The sequence below is a fragment of the Argiope bruennichi genome, chromosome 6 (genome assembly GCF_947563725.1).
Source record: "Argiope bruennichi chromosome 6, qqArgBrue1.1, whole genome shotgun sequence".
NCBI lineage: Eukaryota > Metazoa > Arthropoda > Arachnida > Araneae > Araneidae > Argiope > Argiope bruennichi.
This window is the reverse complement of record NC_079156.1, coordinates 16,392,970-16,410,087: the sequence shown is the minus strand read 5'-3', so window position 1 is coordinate 16,410,087 and position 17,118 is coordinate 16,392,970. Positions and strand designations below refer to the sequence as shown.

The window sequence follows — 17,118 nt, the reverse complement described above, 5'->3', positions numbered from 1 at the left end:
ACCATGTTATCGTCGGTTACCATAGTGACGAAAGATGATCACTTACTACAGTGTTAGGCTGTCATGTTTCCGGACGCATAGCTGCTCAGGGCGTAGAGATAGGAGTAGCAGCTCTTTCTGGACGACGAATCAGAGCCTTCCTTACATATTTCACCATTAAGGCTCGCGAAGTGCGTTTAGTGCGGACACATTAGACTGGCTGGAAATGGGGTACTTTATTCTTTTCTTGTGAAAGAAAGTGAGGATGTAGACAGGCCGTTCCTCAGAGAATAATTTCCAGATAAGAAAGAGCTTTTTTCCTTCCTTATTTCTTAAACTTGTTTAACGATGCGAGACAAAGAGCTAGCTTCAATCTCGGAGATTCTGATGAGCTCTTTCTTGCTTTCTTTTCTTTTCTTTTTCTTCTTTTCCGGTTTGCTTTGTTTGAAAAACAACAAAGTTTGTTTTTAGAGCAATTAAGATATTGTTGTCTCGCCACGTTTATAAAATGCACTGTAATTATTTATAAATTATACGCATCTAGCGGCCAGCTGCTTCACTATGAATACAAGATATATTTAATTTTAGATAAATTCTTTAGATGCAACTTAATGCCCTTGATTCCTCCAAACTGTCAAAGCGGTGTTATTTTGTCTTATCTAAACTCTGTTTACTATGTACATGAACTTTTCTAATGGAGACTAGTCCCACAACAACATCGCGCTATTAGAAACATAAATGACCGGTTCGTCTATCTCTTAAATTTGACGGTTTTTTAACTCCATTTTTCTCTTCATTTTGCAAGGTACGAAGGTATTATATAGAAAACTTCCTTTTTTAGCTTTCAACAATGGTGAAAAATCACGCAATTGAATATTTTATGAAAGAATAAAAACAGTTTAAATTCCATTGCAGTATATGAAAATTATTTCTGAAATCTATGCTAAAGGAAACAATATTTTCAAAAAATTCGAAAATTCAAGAAACACTGCACTTTAATTTGTTATCATGAACAAGATTTTTCGGAAATAATCGCGGAAAAGAAACAATTCCCGCTTAATTTTTAATTAATTAAAATTCGAATTAAAACTACATGTTTCCATCCAAAATATATCAGGATCAAATTTGGTAGCTATAGGTCAAATGGTCTGCCCTATAGAGGGTCAGTCATCCCTTAATCACTTTTTCTAATACATGTATTCAATGATATATTCTAACCTAATTTAAACCTTGCTTAATTTTCTTTACCTTAGCTCATATTACTTTATTCTAAGAATTTCTCTTATTCGTTGATCCAAATCCCACTTTTTATTTAATTATTTCTAACACGCGTTCTAAAAAACTTGCTCATTCTGCATTTCTCACGCTGCAAGCGAAAGAGGAAAAATCCCTGACCCCAAGGCATTCCTTTCAGAAACACCCAAGATTTTCTTTAGATGTCTCCCTATAAGAAAGAATCTCTAAGTAAAAAGCATTGAGAAAAAAATTTCTCACTTTTATTTTTGTGTTCTGGAACGAACAGACGTGTTCTACTTTTGTCCTCTTGCATAAATGAGGCCCGCCCTTAGAAAAATATATTGAATTTCCAATTTGTTTTCCTGTCGGCCACTCATTACAAATTATGTATTATATATATATATATTACGTTACACACATATATTATATTAAGGAGCCAAAACTTCACTGTCAAAGCATGATTTGCATTTGTTAGTTAAACTGCCCAAATGTAGTAATATTTAAGATCTTAAATATTATTACTAAAATATTAAACAAGACTATATATAATGTATTATATAAAATAGTGCAGACTTGGTAGAAACAATTTATGGAAAATGATTTTAGAAAAGCAAAAGATAAAAGAAAGGTTCCAATTTTTTTTTTTTACCTCATTCATATTTTGAAAAAAAATTTTTTAGGGTATTAAATTGATATTAAACCTGATTCCGAATTTCGTCGCGTTACTTAACGTTATAGTCAACTTTATGTAAACATTATTCGTTCGTTTAATATAAAATTCTCTTACAAAATTCATCCCTTAAAAATGTACTAAGCATTATAAACAAATTTGCTTCCAATTTAGACGTAATAAGTTTTATTCTCACTCAACTTTTTTCTGATTTTGTGACTAAACGTTGATGTTTTTGAACTTATAATAAAAAAGTTGGGAAAATCTCATTGCGTCAATATGTGTGATTTAATTTTAGAAACACCATACCAAAATTATACACATGCACAATACATATCTCAGTAATGAGCTCTCGTGAAAATTCTTTTGGAAGAGTAATTGCTTCCCTTATTACAGATTTTACACTTATATAGAGAAATAAAATAGAGAAATGATCAAATAGAGAATTCAAAGGGGGTCAAATAGAGAAACAGAAAAAGTGGAATAAAATGCCATGTAATTCGTATCCATTCAACGATGAAAGTAATCAAAGTAATCGGACAATATACGTATTTGTAAAAAGAAATCTAAAATTTCACAGTTTCCGAGGAAGAAAAACTGCAAATAAAAATATAATCCTAAAGGGAAAGTCTTGCCTATTTTTTCTAAATTAATAAAACAAAAAAGTGCCAGAGTACCATAGGAAAACAATTATACAATTTTGTAAAAAAAAGTACCAGAGGAAAACAGTTATACCTAATTAATGATCACAGCGGCGTCCAAACATTTTCTTAAAAAATGCTCACTCGAATGCCTCTGGAATGAGATGTCTTCAGAAATTATCCTCTTTCATTCCTTTTGGCTTGTACCCTATTTACTTTCTCATATATGTAGTATTGAGAAAGTATAGTAATCGTCAATCATATATAGAGAAAGTATAGCAATCGTCAATCATATATAGAGAAAGTATAGCAATCGTCAATCATATATAGAGAAAGTATAGCAATCGTCAATCATATATAGAGAAAGTATAGCAATCGTCAATCATATATAGAGAAAGTATAGCAATCGTCAATCATATATAGAGAAAGTATAGCAATCGTCAATCATATATAGAGAAAGTATAGCAATCGTCAATCATATATAGAGAAAGTATAGTAATCGTCAATCATATATAGAGAAAGTATAGCAATCGTCAATCATATATAGAGAAAGTATAGTAATCGTCAATCATATATAGAGAAAGTATAGCAATCGTCGAGACGTTGGCAAATCTCCACGTTTTAGACCTCGCTGAGTTCGAAGAACATATATTTGAAAAAAGTCCGTCTGTCTGGTAACTCAAAAACGCTTTGAGTAGATTTGGTCTTTACACCGAATTTTTCGATTTCTATCAAATTTTCAACAAAATCCGTTCTGAGGAAATCTGTCCATCCGTCTGTTCGAATATAAGCTAATACGATAACTACGAAACGAAGAGAGATAGATAGATGACATTCTGTTAGCGGAATTAACATAGATAGTCTAGATACCTAGACTTGTGGACCGAATTGAACACGGGGTTGACCGTCTGTCGTTCTCTACTTCCAGAAACATGTAAACTCAATAATTCAAATTACAATGATTTAAAAACATCACATTTAACATGGGATTTTGTAACTGTAAGAACATGTTTGTGTCAAATTTAGGTTTCAATCCGTTGAGAAAAAACATGCCTGAAACATAAATTTTGCGTTTGGATTCTATTAAGCATGCCAGGCATCATTCATCGCCAAATAACTCGCCGAGGAGAAATGCTAAATTCTCGCCATAAGTTGATACTTCTTAACTATTGTACGCCATTTCCATGTAATGCATTCTCTGACGCTACAAGTTTATTAGAGAGTTTGCGATAAAGTTTTGGAGAGACCATTTCCGCTGGTTACTTTTTGGTACATGAAGTATAGAGGTAATGTTGTCTCCTGTGTCGTCGAAAACTTCGAATTCGAGATTTTTAGGAATCTCCACGTTTTAGACTTTCCTGAATTCGAAAAACACATCTCTGGAAAATGTCTGTCCACCCTTCTGTCTAACAATAACGCAGAAACGCTTCTAGCTTGACGGATGAAATTTGGTATACGGTTTTTTTTTTATACCAAATTTGTAGATTTTTATCAAATTTTATGCAAATTCTACTCAGAAGAAGTTTACTTCTCCGGCTGCTCGAATAAAAATTAACATGGTAACTGCTAAACGAAAAGAACGAAATGCATAAAATTAGCTACACAGATTCAACATTTATTCGTAGACGCCTAGGAAATTTTGAGCCAAATCCAACAAGGGGTAGAATACCTGCCGATGTTTACTTTCAGAAGCATGTAAACGCGATAATTTAAAATATATCAAATTTCAAATCAAGTGTATCTCTGTACAACTGGCCATGGCCCTTTCCCTTCATATTTCAAGAGATTCAACATTAAAGGATCAGATCAATGTGGCTGCGGCGAAGTAGGCGATCCCCTTCATTATGCCACTAGCTACCCTCTCACCACATCTTTTCATCTCAGAAAACCCACCCACAACCTAGAAAATATCTGGTGGACCAACGTTATGAGAAACACGATGTCCAAGGTCAAAATCAGAAATCTTGTGCTGTTCCTACAAGAGAACGAGGAATTGATTTCTCCAGACCCAAGCCCAGGATAAATTTTCGTTTCATTTCTCAACCAAGCTCTTCTCCAGAATATATTAACTTCAATAGATTTCATCTACTCATACTCCCCACCGAACACCTCCTTCATCATTATAATATTCTAAATAGTTACTTTTTCTGTGTATTGTATATGTAAACTAAAAAAAAATTTTTTTTTCTTAATAAATACTCTCACATATATCCTTTCAACCGACAGGGAATCCTAGAGATTCCAAGTTCGGGGATATTCTGTGACGAAAAAAGAAGAAGTGTATCTCTGTACCAAATATTCTTTGAATCGGTTGGGTGAAACATGTCTAAAGCACAAATCCGATTTTCAGATACATTACTATTAACCGTATGCCCAGAATTAATCGCCAAAAAACTCGCCAAGGATCGCATCCCAGCTTCAGCTGAAATACAAAATTCGTACCAAAGTTTTATATTTCTTAATTATTTCACATCAGTGCCATGCAAGGCATTTATTTGGATAGCATCTTTATTTCAGAATATGGGAGAAAGTTTTGGTTAGATCCCTCCGTCTGTTTTCATATATTTGTCTATTAACTACATGACAGATAATTTGCTCTTTATTGCTCTTTATTATTTGTGAATAATCTGAGCGCTACACTCACCTCCACTAATCCTTGCAGTATCCGGACCAGGATGACGACGACTGGATGTACTTTGGCAGCTCCCGGGAGCAACATGTTGAGGAAAGCAGAAACGGCGATGGCTGTGCCGAACACTCTGCAAGCAGAAATGATTTCATTATGTATGGCTTAAAGATAGTTTTGGCTCGGTTTTAACTATTTATAATATATTTTACAGCTTTATTATTCATTAAGTATAATTTGTCTGTGCATTCACATTCGGATTTTAATAAAAACTAAGACATTTCTCGGGCTATAGGCAAGGCTGATTGATTTTCGTTTTTGCCTCTATGTCTCTCTCAGGTTTGCTGAATAAGTGCAGGTTTTTCCAAATTTCATTTGCTTTCCCTCTCAATTTTTATGGTTGGTTGATTGATTTGGGGTTTTGGCACAAGGGCCATTTTTGGTCATACTTTTGGCCATTAGTGAATTGTTAATGTTTGAAATTTTGTATAAAATCAAGTATGTTTATGTATAAACTAATATAAAACAGCTAAGATACAAATGAAAACGAAATATGACATTTTTGTTTTAAAATAAAAATTGAAAAATGGAGATAGTTTAAGTTAAATATATGATAAAAAGTGTGCAGCATTTAAAAATGTTTGGATGGTAAAGTTTACCCAGCAACTCTGGGAAAGTTACATACGATGAATGAAAAAAAAAAAAATGGTGGCGATGGGAGCCAAAAGCTGGGTATTGATTCAAAATATGACGAAATGTCAATTAAGTGTGGCATAAGGAGCCCAATTTTTATGCATTAAAATCAAAGAAATCAGGAAATAGCAAAATTTAATTCCAATTTAAAAACTAGAAACAAGACATAATAAAATTTTTTTTTAAAAAAAAAGCGATAAAACTAAAAAACTAAAAAAAAAAAAAAAATTAATCATATCCCAGCATGAATTTGGATGGACAAGTTATGAGACATTAAGGACATTATTAAAGACTTTTCTTCATTAAGCACATTTTTTTTCTATTTACAAAACATCAACAGATTTTCGAAATTATACTTAATTATATAAAAAAAGGGAGGAAGTGTGCTCACCAAAGTTAATTGTGTGTCATTATTTAGTTATACTATAAAACATTAAAAGTTATAGAAAACTTCTCACATCTCCGTGCTTATAACTTTTAAATCTATTGAACGGGTATAAAAGCGCCTTTTTTACTAAGGATTGCTCACTCATTCACTCTCGATAGCGCATGCGCACACAAAGACATACACAAATATAATTTCTAGTTAGTAGCAATGGAAAAATGAAGATTTTTTTTAATGCTTATCCGAATTTTTTAAAAGTCTTTTTTTAACCCTTTCTAAGGCCGTGGTAAGCATATTTTTCACCAAATTTATCTGGTTTTATATGCAATTACGCTGATTTCACCATGTTCTTATCAAATCTTTCGATGTAATAACATTATAGAAAATTTATTTTCATGCTATTTCAAATCATAATAAAATGTCTCAATTTTTTAAATAAAAATTAAATTTAAGAAATCTAATTAATTATATCAGTTAAATTTGATGAATAAATTTTTTTTGATTAATCCCAATCAAAAAAATATTTTTAAATGGCCCTTTGAAGCTTATTTATTTCTGATGCTGCGTAATTTTTTACGATCTTCTTCTTCTTATTATTATTATTAAAACAGACATAACTCAAGGTAACTTCAGTCATCCATTATGGTAAATGAAAAAAAAAATCTCAAAATTCAATCTTAAAAGGAAAATTGAATTTTGCAAAATTAGAAAATCGGTTCTATAAATATGAAGATTTAAAGATAGTCTAAAATCTAGGACAACGATGGCAATCAAACTTTATGAACAATAAAGCTTAAAAAAAAAAAAAGAAAGAAAGAAAGCACTGGCTCAAAAGTTTTCATCGATTTATCGAGATTGCAAGCATTCTTTTTTTCAAAATTTCTTTCAAAAAGGCCATCTGATTACTTTTTCCTTTCACTGTTTCAACTTTCACAAAACATGCATTAGTCTTTTCTTTTCTTTCCTATTTTACCAATCTCTCTTCTAGTTATTTCCATAAAACAAGTCGCTCGAGGTCTGTATTTTAGCTCAGCTTTCTTAAGATAGAAACTTATAGAGAGCAATTTGCAAGCGAAATATCCAGAAAAGATTGAAAAGAAGATAGTGGAGGCTTACGAGTCTCATCTTCGAAGCGTGCACTGTATCGATTTTAATCGGAAACAAAATGCATAAGCTTCTTTTTGAACAAATTTATTATTCCACAGACTCATTTCTAATGCGAAGAAACCACTATATTTCTCAGAGAAGGGAGAACCTTTAAATAAACCCATTAATTCTGTTGTATTGCTTACTAGTGTATCTTTATTTTAATGGATTGTATAATACTTAAAATTTTGTAAAAGTTATAGAATGAAAATTAAGAATTTTCATATTTTAAAGTTTGCTTCTAGATACAGTTGCTCGAATAAATATGGAAACTATTTTTGAAAATCAAAAAGAATACACTATAGATATGCAAGTGGGAAAAATCCGCTCAAATGAGGATAAAGGTTATTATTTTTGCAAAATGTTACTAAATAACTGTTGTAGTGAAACTGGCAACCCTAACTGTCTCGGCCTACCAAAGATGGAGGTCTCAGTCTTAACGCCATATGTTACAACTGTAACCTACAGGTTCTGCAATTATCTTATGCCCCGTTATTGGAATTAGATATGCTCATTTCTTACAAATTAAAATAACTGTATTACCACAAAGCATAGAGACAGACATCAACACAAGAGCACCACACAAACAGAACTACGCAGAAGCGACTTTTTAATCGGATATTATACAATGACAGACCAATCAGATCGTCTCATCACATCCCTTCAACTTCTCTTACGTCGTAAGGGTTGTGATGTCACAGTTGCAATCAAAGAGGAATAATGCAATGGCGTCGCAACATTTTCCCACCCTTTTGAGTGCATTGCTATCACTCAAAAGAATGTACAACCTCATTGAACAATCCAAGTCTTTCAGGTATCTTAACTAGTCTACCTGATCTAGTGACTTCATTTTTTTATGATTTCATTACTATTCAATATTTCATTATCTTTATTATTACTAGATGTCGCAATGCCATCGAATTTTACAATTTCGTCATAATTTACAAATGGTACTTCAAGTAAATAAACTCGTTGAATGGATCGGATCAGTTCAGAGATAGATGAACCGCACGATAAATAGCACATGTGTACAGTACTATCCACACTTTACCTCCATCTCTAGTAAAAAGAAATCCAGCCAAATCAATCCCCGCAACATCGAACGCGTTAGCATCTTCAACACGATCTGCAATCAGCCTCACCGGATCACTCATGGGAGATTTTGAGTTATATCGACGACAGAACTTGCTTCTGCAATCAACTTTCCTAACCTTTTTTCGCGTTTTCATTATCCAGAATTTCTCAAGGAGTATAGACATAAGATTCTGAACGTCAGCGTTGCAGTGTTTTAGATGATAATACTCAATTAATTTTGTGGTTAAAATGCATTTACTAAGCATCAAAATGGGGAATAAAATTTAGATAATCTTTTCTTTCAGTTATTTTAGTTTTAACTCTAATAATTCCCTCGTTATCTTTAAATGCATTTACAATGGGTATTGATTTCAAATTCGGAAACACCTTCAATAATCGAACCAACACCTTCACAGTTGCGACCAAAGAGATATAAAGCAATGGCGTTGCAATACCATATTTCAAATGCGCCTTGCCAGTATACACAGGCTTATTGTGGAATTGGGTTTCAAATTTGATTCCGGAAACGAGACTTTTAAACCAAATTTAAAAAGCATTTGGAAAAAAGTGAGAATCTGAACTAAATGGAAATACAGACTTAACCATATATGACAATAATGTTATTTTGAAGTAAGAATATATTATATATTATAAAATAATATCGATCTAGAATTTATGCTTGATTTATCTTTAAGATGAATCCAAACATCAGATATCAAAGTAATTTTTAAAAATTCCCATTATCTAAGCCCAAATGTCTAATTTAGATTCCATTTAACCAGAAATATAAGAAAAAGCCATTTCAATCCACAGCATTTGCAATTAATTTAATAAGAACTGAATCTATGAGGATGAAAGAAAATGAACGAGAATGCAACGGATAAGAGTTTACTACGAGGTGGCTGTCTTGTTACTGAATACTACAGTTCAAATTGAATGCAACAGTTCATTATAAAAATATTAAACATTTTCTTCCATGAAAAATACATACATTAATCAAGAATGATGGCACGTGCGACTCAACTATAAGCTGTTGCCAGCTTTTTACAATTTAATATAATTGTGATTACAAAAATATTACATGGATATGTCACAGTGGCATTTGCAAAAGCAGTTGAGGTTAAGGGTTAAAGATCCTTATTCGGGGCATAACTTCAACGTAATTGCAGTTATTGAAAACTTCCAGCAGAAAATGACGGGAGACAATTCGTCTGTTGATTATTTTATATCTTTTTATCGTTTGATGTTTTATGATGTGGCAATAATTCGTCTGTTTGAATGCTCATTCTTCGATTTTTAATTGTTAAAGTGTTATAGAGAAAGGAATATTTCCCTCCCACCAGTTCCAAACTCCTTTGAGATGAATGATCCATTTGTGAATAAGGCTGAGGTTTTCACTCTCCTTTTAATAAATAAAATATATTCTTCTTAGGTTCGAATACAATTAAAAGTGTTCTATTAATTACGTTCAAAGATAAATATATGAGGAGAAAATAATATTAATATAAGCAAAATGGAATTTTAACCAGAGCTTAGTAGATTTTTAATTTTTTAAAGAATGTTTAGTAATATACTTTCTTAAGTAGCTAAATTTCTTTAATATATTATGTTTAAAAGTCTCTTAAGTTGATGTCTTACAAAATTTTGATAGAAAATTTTCTATTTTTATGAATACCAAGAAATATGTGTTAAAACTTTTTATTATTTTCTGCATCTAAGGTTCAATATATTTCTTTATTTAGTTATCATCAGAAACATTATCGTATCTTAAAAATCAAAATTGCATTCCCTGGCAGGTGATGTTACTCATTTGAAATTAAAATCAGTCTATTATTTGACAATGAATGCCTGCAAGTAAATGTTGTTTTTAAAACAAATTGAAATATCGAGTCATATAAGAAACGACTATACAAAATTTTGGAATTCTAGTAGAAGAAGGGAAAGAAGTGAGAGAAGGGAAATTACAGGCATTTATTTTATTTTGTTTTTCATCTTTTTAATTTCTATATTTACAAATATGAAAAGTATCAAGTTAAATAAAAGAGCTCTGTGTTTGTTTGAATTATTGCACTTAGCTTAGAAATGATTTGAAGCAAGCATGCTACGAATAAAATGGTCTGTAAATAAATATATAAATAAAATATCCACGAACCCACCTGTTAGCTGGGTACTTCGCCGCTAAGAATCCACCAGGAATTTGTGTGACCAGATAACCCCAGAAGAACGAAGAATCGATAATCCCGATTGTTTCAGGCTTCCAGTCGAATTCCGGAGTCTAGAAAGAAAAGAATTCTTTGAATTATTATTCTTAGTAGAGTCATCATATGTAGATTCAATTTATCTGTTACTATTTTTTGCAAAATAGTGACAGATGCTATCGAATCGCATTTTTAAAAGACTCTATACATAAATACTTTGTTGAAAACATTAAGTGAAATTTTAAAGCATACTTCGTAATTTTCATTTAAAATTGACAATATTTTGAGTCACCGAAATGGTTCCAAACTCTGCACGATGACTGATAATAACAGGGAAAGTACGATTCCTTAAAAAAAAGTTCCAAAAATCGCTGATAGGAGTATATATATATATATGTAATGATATTTTAATATCTAATTTAATCTAAATTAAATTTCTAAAACTTTTGCCTCATTCGGTTCATGTCGGGGACATTCTAAAGTGTTCTCTTGTTTCCTGATACCATTCCATGTATGAAGCTGTGTAAAAATTACTGCGCAACCAATTCTACGTATCAAGTGAAAATGATCTCTCCATTGCCCTTGTCAAAGGTCAACACATGAATTCAATCACCACGTGGCCGGAAATCTCATGTTATATAAGACTAGTGATCATTTGTTTCGTTCCATTTTCTTACTTCTGCTTTTGTTTCACGCTATTGTGGACATGCCTTGTCCGCGCCTGCTTGTAAATAAATTTCTTTCTTAGAATGATTATTAAAGAGAATTAAAAATGCAAAGCGTCTTCTATGTCTTAGAACCTGCATTCTATTCAACTAAAATAAGCTTGCATATATATATAGTGCTGTACAATGTAAAAAGGTATTTAAAAAACAGCGGGAGTGGACCCCTCCCCCCCACAAAAGAACATTTTCGCATACACCAATAAAGGTGTTATCCTCCAAGCCCAGAAAGAAATTATACTACATTTTCTGTATTACTGAAGCTTAACATTACAATGACGTACAATAATTACGAAATAATAACCTTTGTCATGAATTTAGCTTTTTTACTGAATCTAATGTAATACTAATCATTGGCGAGTTTTTTGGAGATTAATCTCTGGCATGCGGCCAGTAGTATCCGAAAATCGAGTTTACGTTTTCTCCAACCGATTAAAACAAAAAGTTGACATAGAACTACACTTGTAGTCACAAAATCACATACAAAATTTGATAGATTTAAGTCATTGTGTTTTTGAGTTATCGTGTTGACATGTTTCAGAAAGAACAGATGTTAAACTAGTTGGAGTATACTTAACCCTTTAAAGGGCCATTTTTTTCTAGTCATATTATGCTAAAATATTTTTAGGCTTAAAATTAGAATAAGAAAAGGGATTCATTTGGCTTATTAGATAAATTTAATTTGATTAATGAATTAATTTGGTTAATTAATAATTAAGTAGCAAATCAAGACACATCATTTTGTATGAGATAAAGAACTGAAGCATCTAAGTTTCTGACTTACTAAAAAAATTTGTCAGAACTTATGCCAACCTACATAATTTCTTACAAAGATTGATAAATTTGGTGGGAAGCATACTTCCCACGGCCATAGAGAGGGTTAAAATCTGATAGGTGTCCACACTATAGATGTTAAATCTTTATATCGATTTTTATTTCTCTAGCTCTCTTCGTTTTATAGTTATCAAGTTAACTTATGTACGAATAGCAGGACGGACAGAATTTCTTTGAATATGTTTCGCTCAAAAATGGATAGAAATCTACAAATTTCGTGTAAAGACCGCATACTAAATTTCTTCCATCCGTTTCTTCCAAAACGTTTTTCAATTATCTTTGTCAGAGACAGACGGACAAACATAATCCTAAAAGTGTGTTTTCTAATCTTAGAGAGGTCTAAAATATGTAAATTTATCCAAATCCCGAATTTGAGGTTCTTTTTAACGATAACAATACTTTCTCCATATTTCGTACGTGATAAGTAAAAAAGAAAAAATAATCGCACATACAAAATTACAGTGAACGTTTAGCTTGCATTGCACTGATTATGATAATACAGATTGACCAGTAATGCGCTTTCTGGTAATGTGAGTTGCATATTCAATTGAGTTGTTAATATTTTTTGGAGCTCTCTACACGCTTTTGTAACTAAAATAACTGGTGCTGTTGTCGCATACGGAAGCATAAATTTGCATTTTGCCTTGATATCCCTGTTTTATTTTAATTCTCGGTTCGGTAAGATACAAAAGAGCCATAACTGTCCCTAGAGAAAATTTTGAAAAAAAAAAAAATCCCCGGAATCCTGTTTCCCATGTCATCATTCATTTCCATGCCGATTTCGGTGCTGTTCGTTTGTTAGATGGAGCTACAAAGGGCTCTGAATAGTGTCAGATTAAAAAAACTCCCCCTGTATTTAGATAACGGATAGGTTAAATACCAAAGTAAACTTTTAAAACTGAGATTTTAATGCAGAAAAAGCAAAGTATTGCCCATCTTGTCATATCTTTGAAAGATCCCTTGCAGTGATAAAAAATATGAAGTAAAATTATTTACAGATAAATAGATAAGAGATCGATTAATTGTAAACAGGGTTAAAATTCTCCATAGTTTAGTGGTGCAGTGGTTTTATTAGGCCATATTGAGAGGGAAAAATTCTATTTATAGGGCATTTGCATTGCTAATTAGGAAAAGTTAAAACAATGTTTCACTTCTTTGTCTTCTTCTTTAGAAAATTGTAAACTACTATAGATTCTCAATGATGTGATGGCAAAGCAAAATGGATGACAGATAGAAAAGCAGGATAGGCCGGAGTTTTATCAATTCTCACTGCCTACCTTATTCATATCATTAGAAATACCCCTTTCGTATGAGCAAACTACGCAATGAATAGTCAAAACATTTTTAGTGAAAATCATAATTTTATTACTTTTACACATTGCACAAAACATTAATTTTAAAAGGTTAAATATTGATATTTTATTAAATACAATTTAAAAGCCATCATTTTGAATCCGTACCAATCCCTTTTTCTCTAACCGATCATTGTCTTCTCTCTCTCTATAAAAACTAAATAAGAAATCGAATCCCTTTTGTTACTCTGATAGATGGCGCTGGTACTTTCAATATTTTCTGAAGTTAAATACAGAATATAGAAATACATAATACAGAATAAGCATTTAAATTTTGGAAATAAAGGAAACTTTAGCATAAAATGTAGGATTAAATCTTCCAAATATTATATAAGCTCATGCTAATCCTCACTGATAACCCTTCATCTGCTTATCCCGCGATTTCCGCGGATTGGCAGTCAGTCCATTTTCTATTGCATCCCGCGTTTTTCGCAGTTTAGAGTGTATATTTTTACGATTACAGATTTTTATTATATCATATTACTATAGTGTAATATATAGTATCAGTTTCACAATTGTTTGAAATAATTTGAACTTATTTTTCTAAATAGCGATTTTAAAAAATTACGCAGGAAGAGGGTTTGTCATATCACTGACTCTCCGACCCACCCGAAGGCACACGGATAAGTCAACCATCTAACTCTCCGACCCGCCCTAAGGCACACGGATTTAAACCATAAAACTGAATGACCGGACCGCCGCAACAGCAATTGGCGGGAACTGTGTTTGAGTCCTAAGGGCCGTCACCGGCCACGGTACAACCCTCCCCGAAGGAAGTACGTCCCGTCATCGATGGGAGGAGCCAGATCCCCCACCTATTAGTGTACCCTCCAGGGTGGCGAGATCCAACCACCATGCCGGAAGCATCTCATCCTCGTTTCGAGGTGCCCCCCCCGAGGCACACGGATAAAGAAAACTGAATGACAGGACCGCCGCAACAGCAACACTGGCGGGGACTGTGGTTGAGTCCTAAAGGCTATCACCGGCCACGGTACAACCCTTCCTGAAGGAAGCATGTCCCTTCATCGATGGGAGGAGCCAAATCCCTCACTTTTTTGTGTACTCTCCAGGGTGGCGAGATCCAACCACCATACCAGAAGCATCTCATCCTCTTTTCGAGTTGCCCCCCCGGGGGTTCAGAAAGAAGGTAAATCAGAGAGTGTCAGTCTAAGATGCAAATGATAGAGCACACGGCATGTGAAAGATAGTAGCAAACGCTTGTTAGCAAATCTAGGCAACACAAATCATTCATCATTTTATTAAAACTAATAATAATTTATAATTCAGCCGGATAGTCAAGGATCTGCTGTTTTCAATTACGATTATGTAAGTAATTGTGTAGGAAGATATTATCAGGAAATTTTCTCATGATCATCTTGAATATTCTTTAATATTCATTGCTGAAAGAAATAGTTTTTAAGACAATCAATTTGGCAAATTTACTCATTAAACTTGCAAAAGAAACTTTTGTATTAAATTTTCTTTCAAATATTATTACTGATTGATTCATTTTCTTGTTTAATTTTTATGGAAAAAATAAGAAAATGCAGCATTAGTAACGATTCTCGAAAATTTAAATTTCAAAAAGAATTTGTTTTTTGCTCAAAAAAATAAATAAATAAAGAGTCTCGAAGCACAGTTCACAAATTTCTGATTGATAAAAGGATTGAAGACAATTAATTGATTACTGAAATTGATAAAACGAAAATTTTAACTAAAATTTTGATGCTAATTTAAATATAATGAAATTTTATGTGAATTATCAAAGTAGTATCCTCCATCAAAAACGTTTTCAGACTGTTTCATGGAGTAGGTTATTTTATCATTGCCATCTTTTATTCCAGTCATCAACGCTTTCTTTGAATGGCATGCTACAATTTGATAGTCAGTCTTTTGATAGTATTGAAGTTTTTAAATTCTCCGAGAAAAACGAAAACGAATTACACTGTCTTGTGATAAAGAAAATATTCGAAATGCTTTACTGCTGAACGCATGGACGCTGCATGATTTTTCGTACAAATTGCTGAATTTACAGTTGTTTGGTTTAACTCCTTGAAACAGTATCCTAAAAGGAAACAACAGCAGAAACATTCCTTAAAGAGAAAGTTACTAAAAGACAAATATCACGTACATGAAGTGTTTAAAAATAACCCATAGTTTTCAAGAATTGTTTATTCCAGTACGAGAACTTTCCTCTTTAGGTTTCTTCTATTTATTTTTCAGCTTTTTTTTTTGGATAAAAGGAAAATAAAAAGAAGGAAGAAAACTAGAAAAAGGAAGAAAAAACCGGACTCAAAACTGGAGACGCTGGGAAGAATGATCATATTGTTTCCTTTCTCCACTTTGCCTGGAATAGAAATAGGAATGAAGCGAAAGATTTTAGCTGGAGTTGAGACGTTTCTTACTTTCTCAGATTTTTTTCTTGATTTGTAACTTTTTATATGACGTAAGAAGTTACTTTCCCAAGAAATGGTGCTTAAAGGAATGTGCTGGCATAGAGTCACGTTCGCATTATTGTGGAATGGTATATACTTTTGAAGAGGATCCTTATGAGCTTTTCTTTAAAAAAAATATTTTATGTGAGTGTCGTTTGGTATTTCATATTGTGTTCTAATGCGTATTTTTTTTTTTTTTTTGAATTTTCTTCAAAACTTTTTGTAATTACTTGTATCAATTGGGTGAATAAGTATTATGTTTCATGTATATTAAATATTGTTTACTTTCTCATATTCAAACGGAATATTAAGCACTTAAAAAAATTACAAGTCGAGAACTGGATAAATCTCACGGTCTAAGTCTTTACGAATCCAAAAACACTTTTTTTGGAATTTAGTATGCAAATTATATATTTTAACAATTAAAATTACAGAAAGAATACCAATCTTAAAGAACCATCATGTTAATAGAAGCGAAAATAAAAATTTTGTTACAAACGATTATAGAATTTACAGAATTAATTATGGCAACAGAAAATGAAGGTTTGATTTGGAGTTTATTACAACAATAAAAAGCATTGGTACAAATTGTGCTTCAAATCTTTGAAAAACTTGTTAAGTGACATTGATATCATTGAAAAACTAATGTTTTAAAGTGATATAAAAAGGTTTTTGTGAGTTTTTTTTGTTTTAGTTACATTAACGTCCCGTTTTAAAGCAACACTAGGGCTATTTTAGGGTGGACCTCGTCATTTTGAAAAGTAGTGAGATGACGAGGGCGGCACCTGTGCTGGCTTTCTTCCCCTTCAAACTTCCTCATCAAGTTAGCGGAACGATGGATTTAAAGAGCATCAGACTCTCTTTTATGAAGTTTTTTTCGATGAAATCAGGTCTCGAACATGGAATCCTCTAGTCCTGAAGACGAGACCTTACCTCTAAAGCATCGCGGCTATTGTTTTTGCGAGATAATATGTTCCGAAATAGTTTCGTAAAAATGCGAAAATTTGATTTATTTTAAGTTAATTAAAGTGAGTTGATCAAATAATTTTGAGTGAGAAACCAAAATTTTTAAACCCTTTATCCTTATCCTTACATCATCATCTTAAAATATCCTTACAGAGCCCCTT

General features: G+C 32.3%; 1 protein-coding gene across 1 annotated transcript in view; it reads right to left on the bottom strand.

The window, feature by feature from the left end:
* Nucleotides 1–17,118, bottom strand: part of LOC129972472 (vesicular glutamate transporter 1-like) — a 165,350-nt gene that overhangs the window by 34,140 nt on the left and 114,092 nt on the right. The window contains exons 4-5 of the mRNA XM_056086617.1: nucleotides 10,607–10,725; nucleotides 5,171–5,285 (exon numbers count right to left, since the gene is read on the bottom strand). Of these exons, the coding sequence (XP_055942592.1) occupies nucleotides 5,171–5,285; nucleotides 10,607–10,725 (234 nt within the window). The remainder of the gene's footprint in view (nucleotides 1–5,170; nucleotides 5,286–10,606; nucleotides 10,726–17,118) is intronic.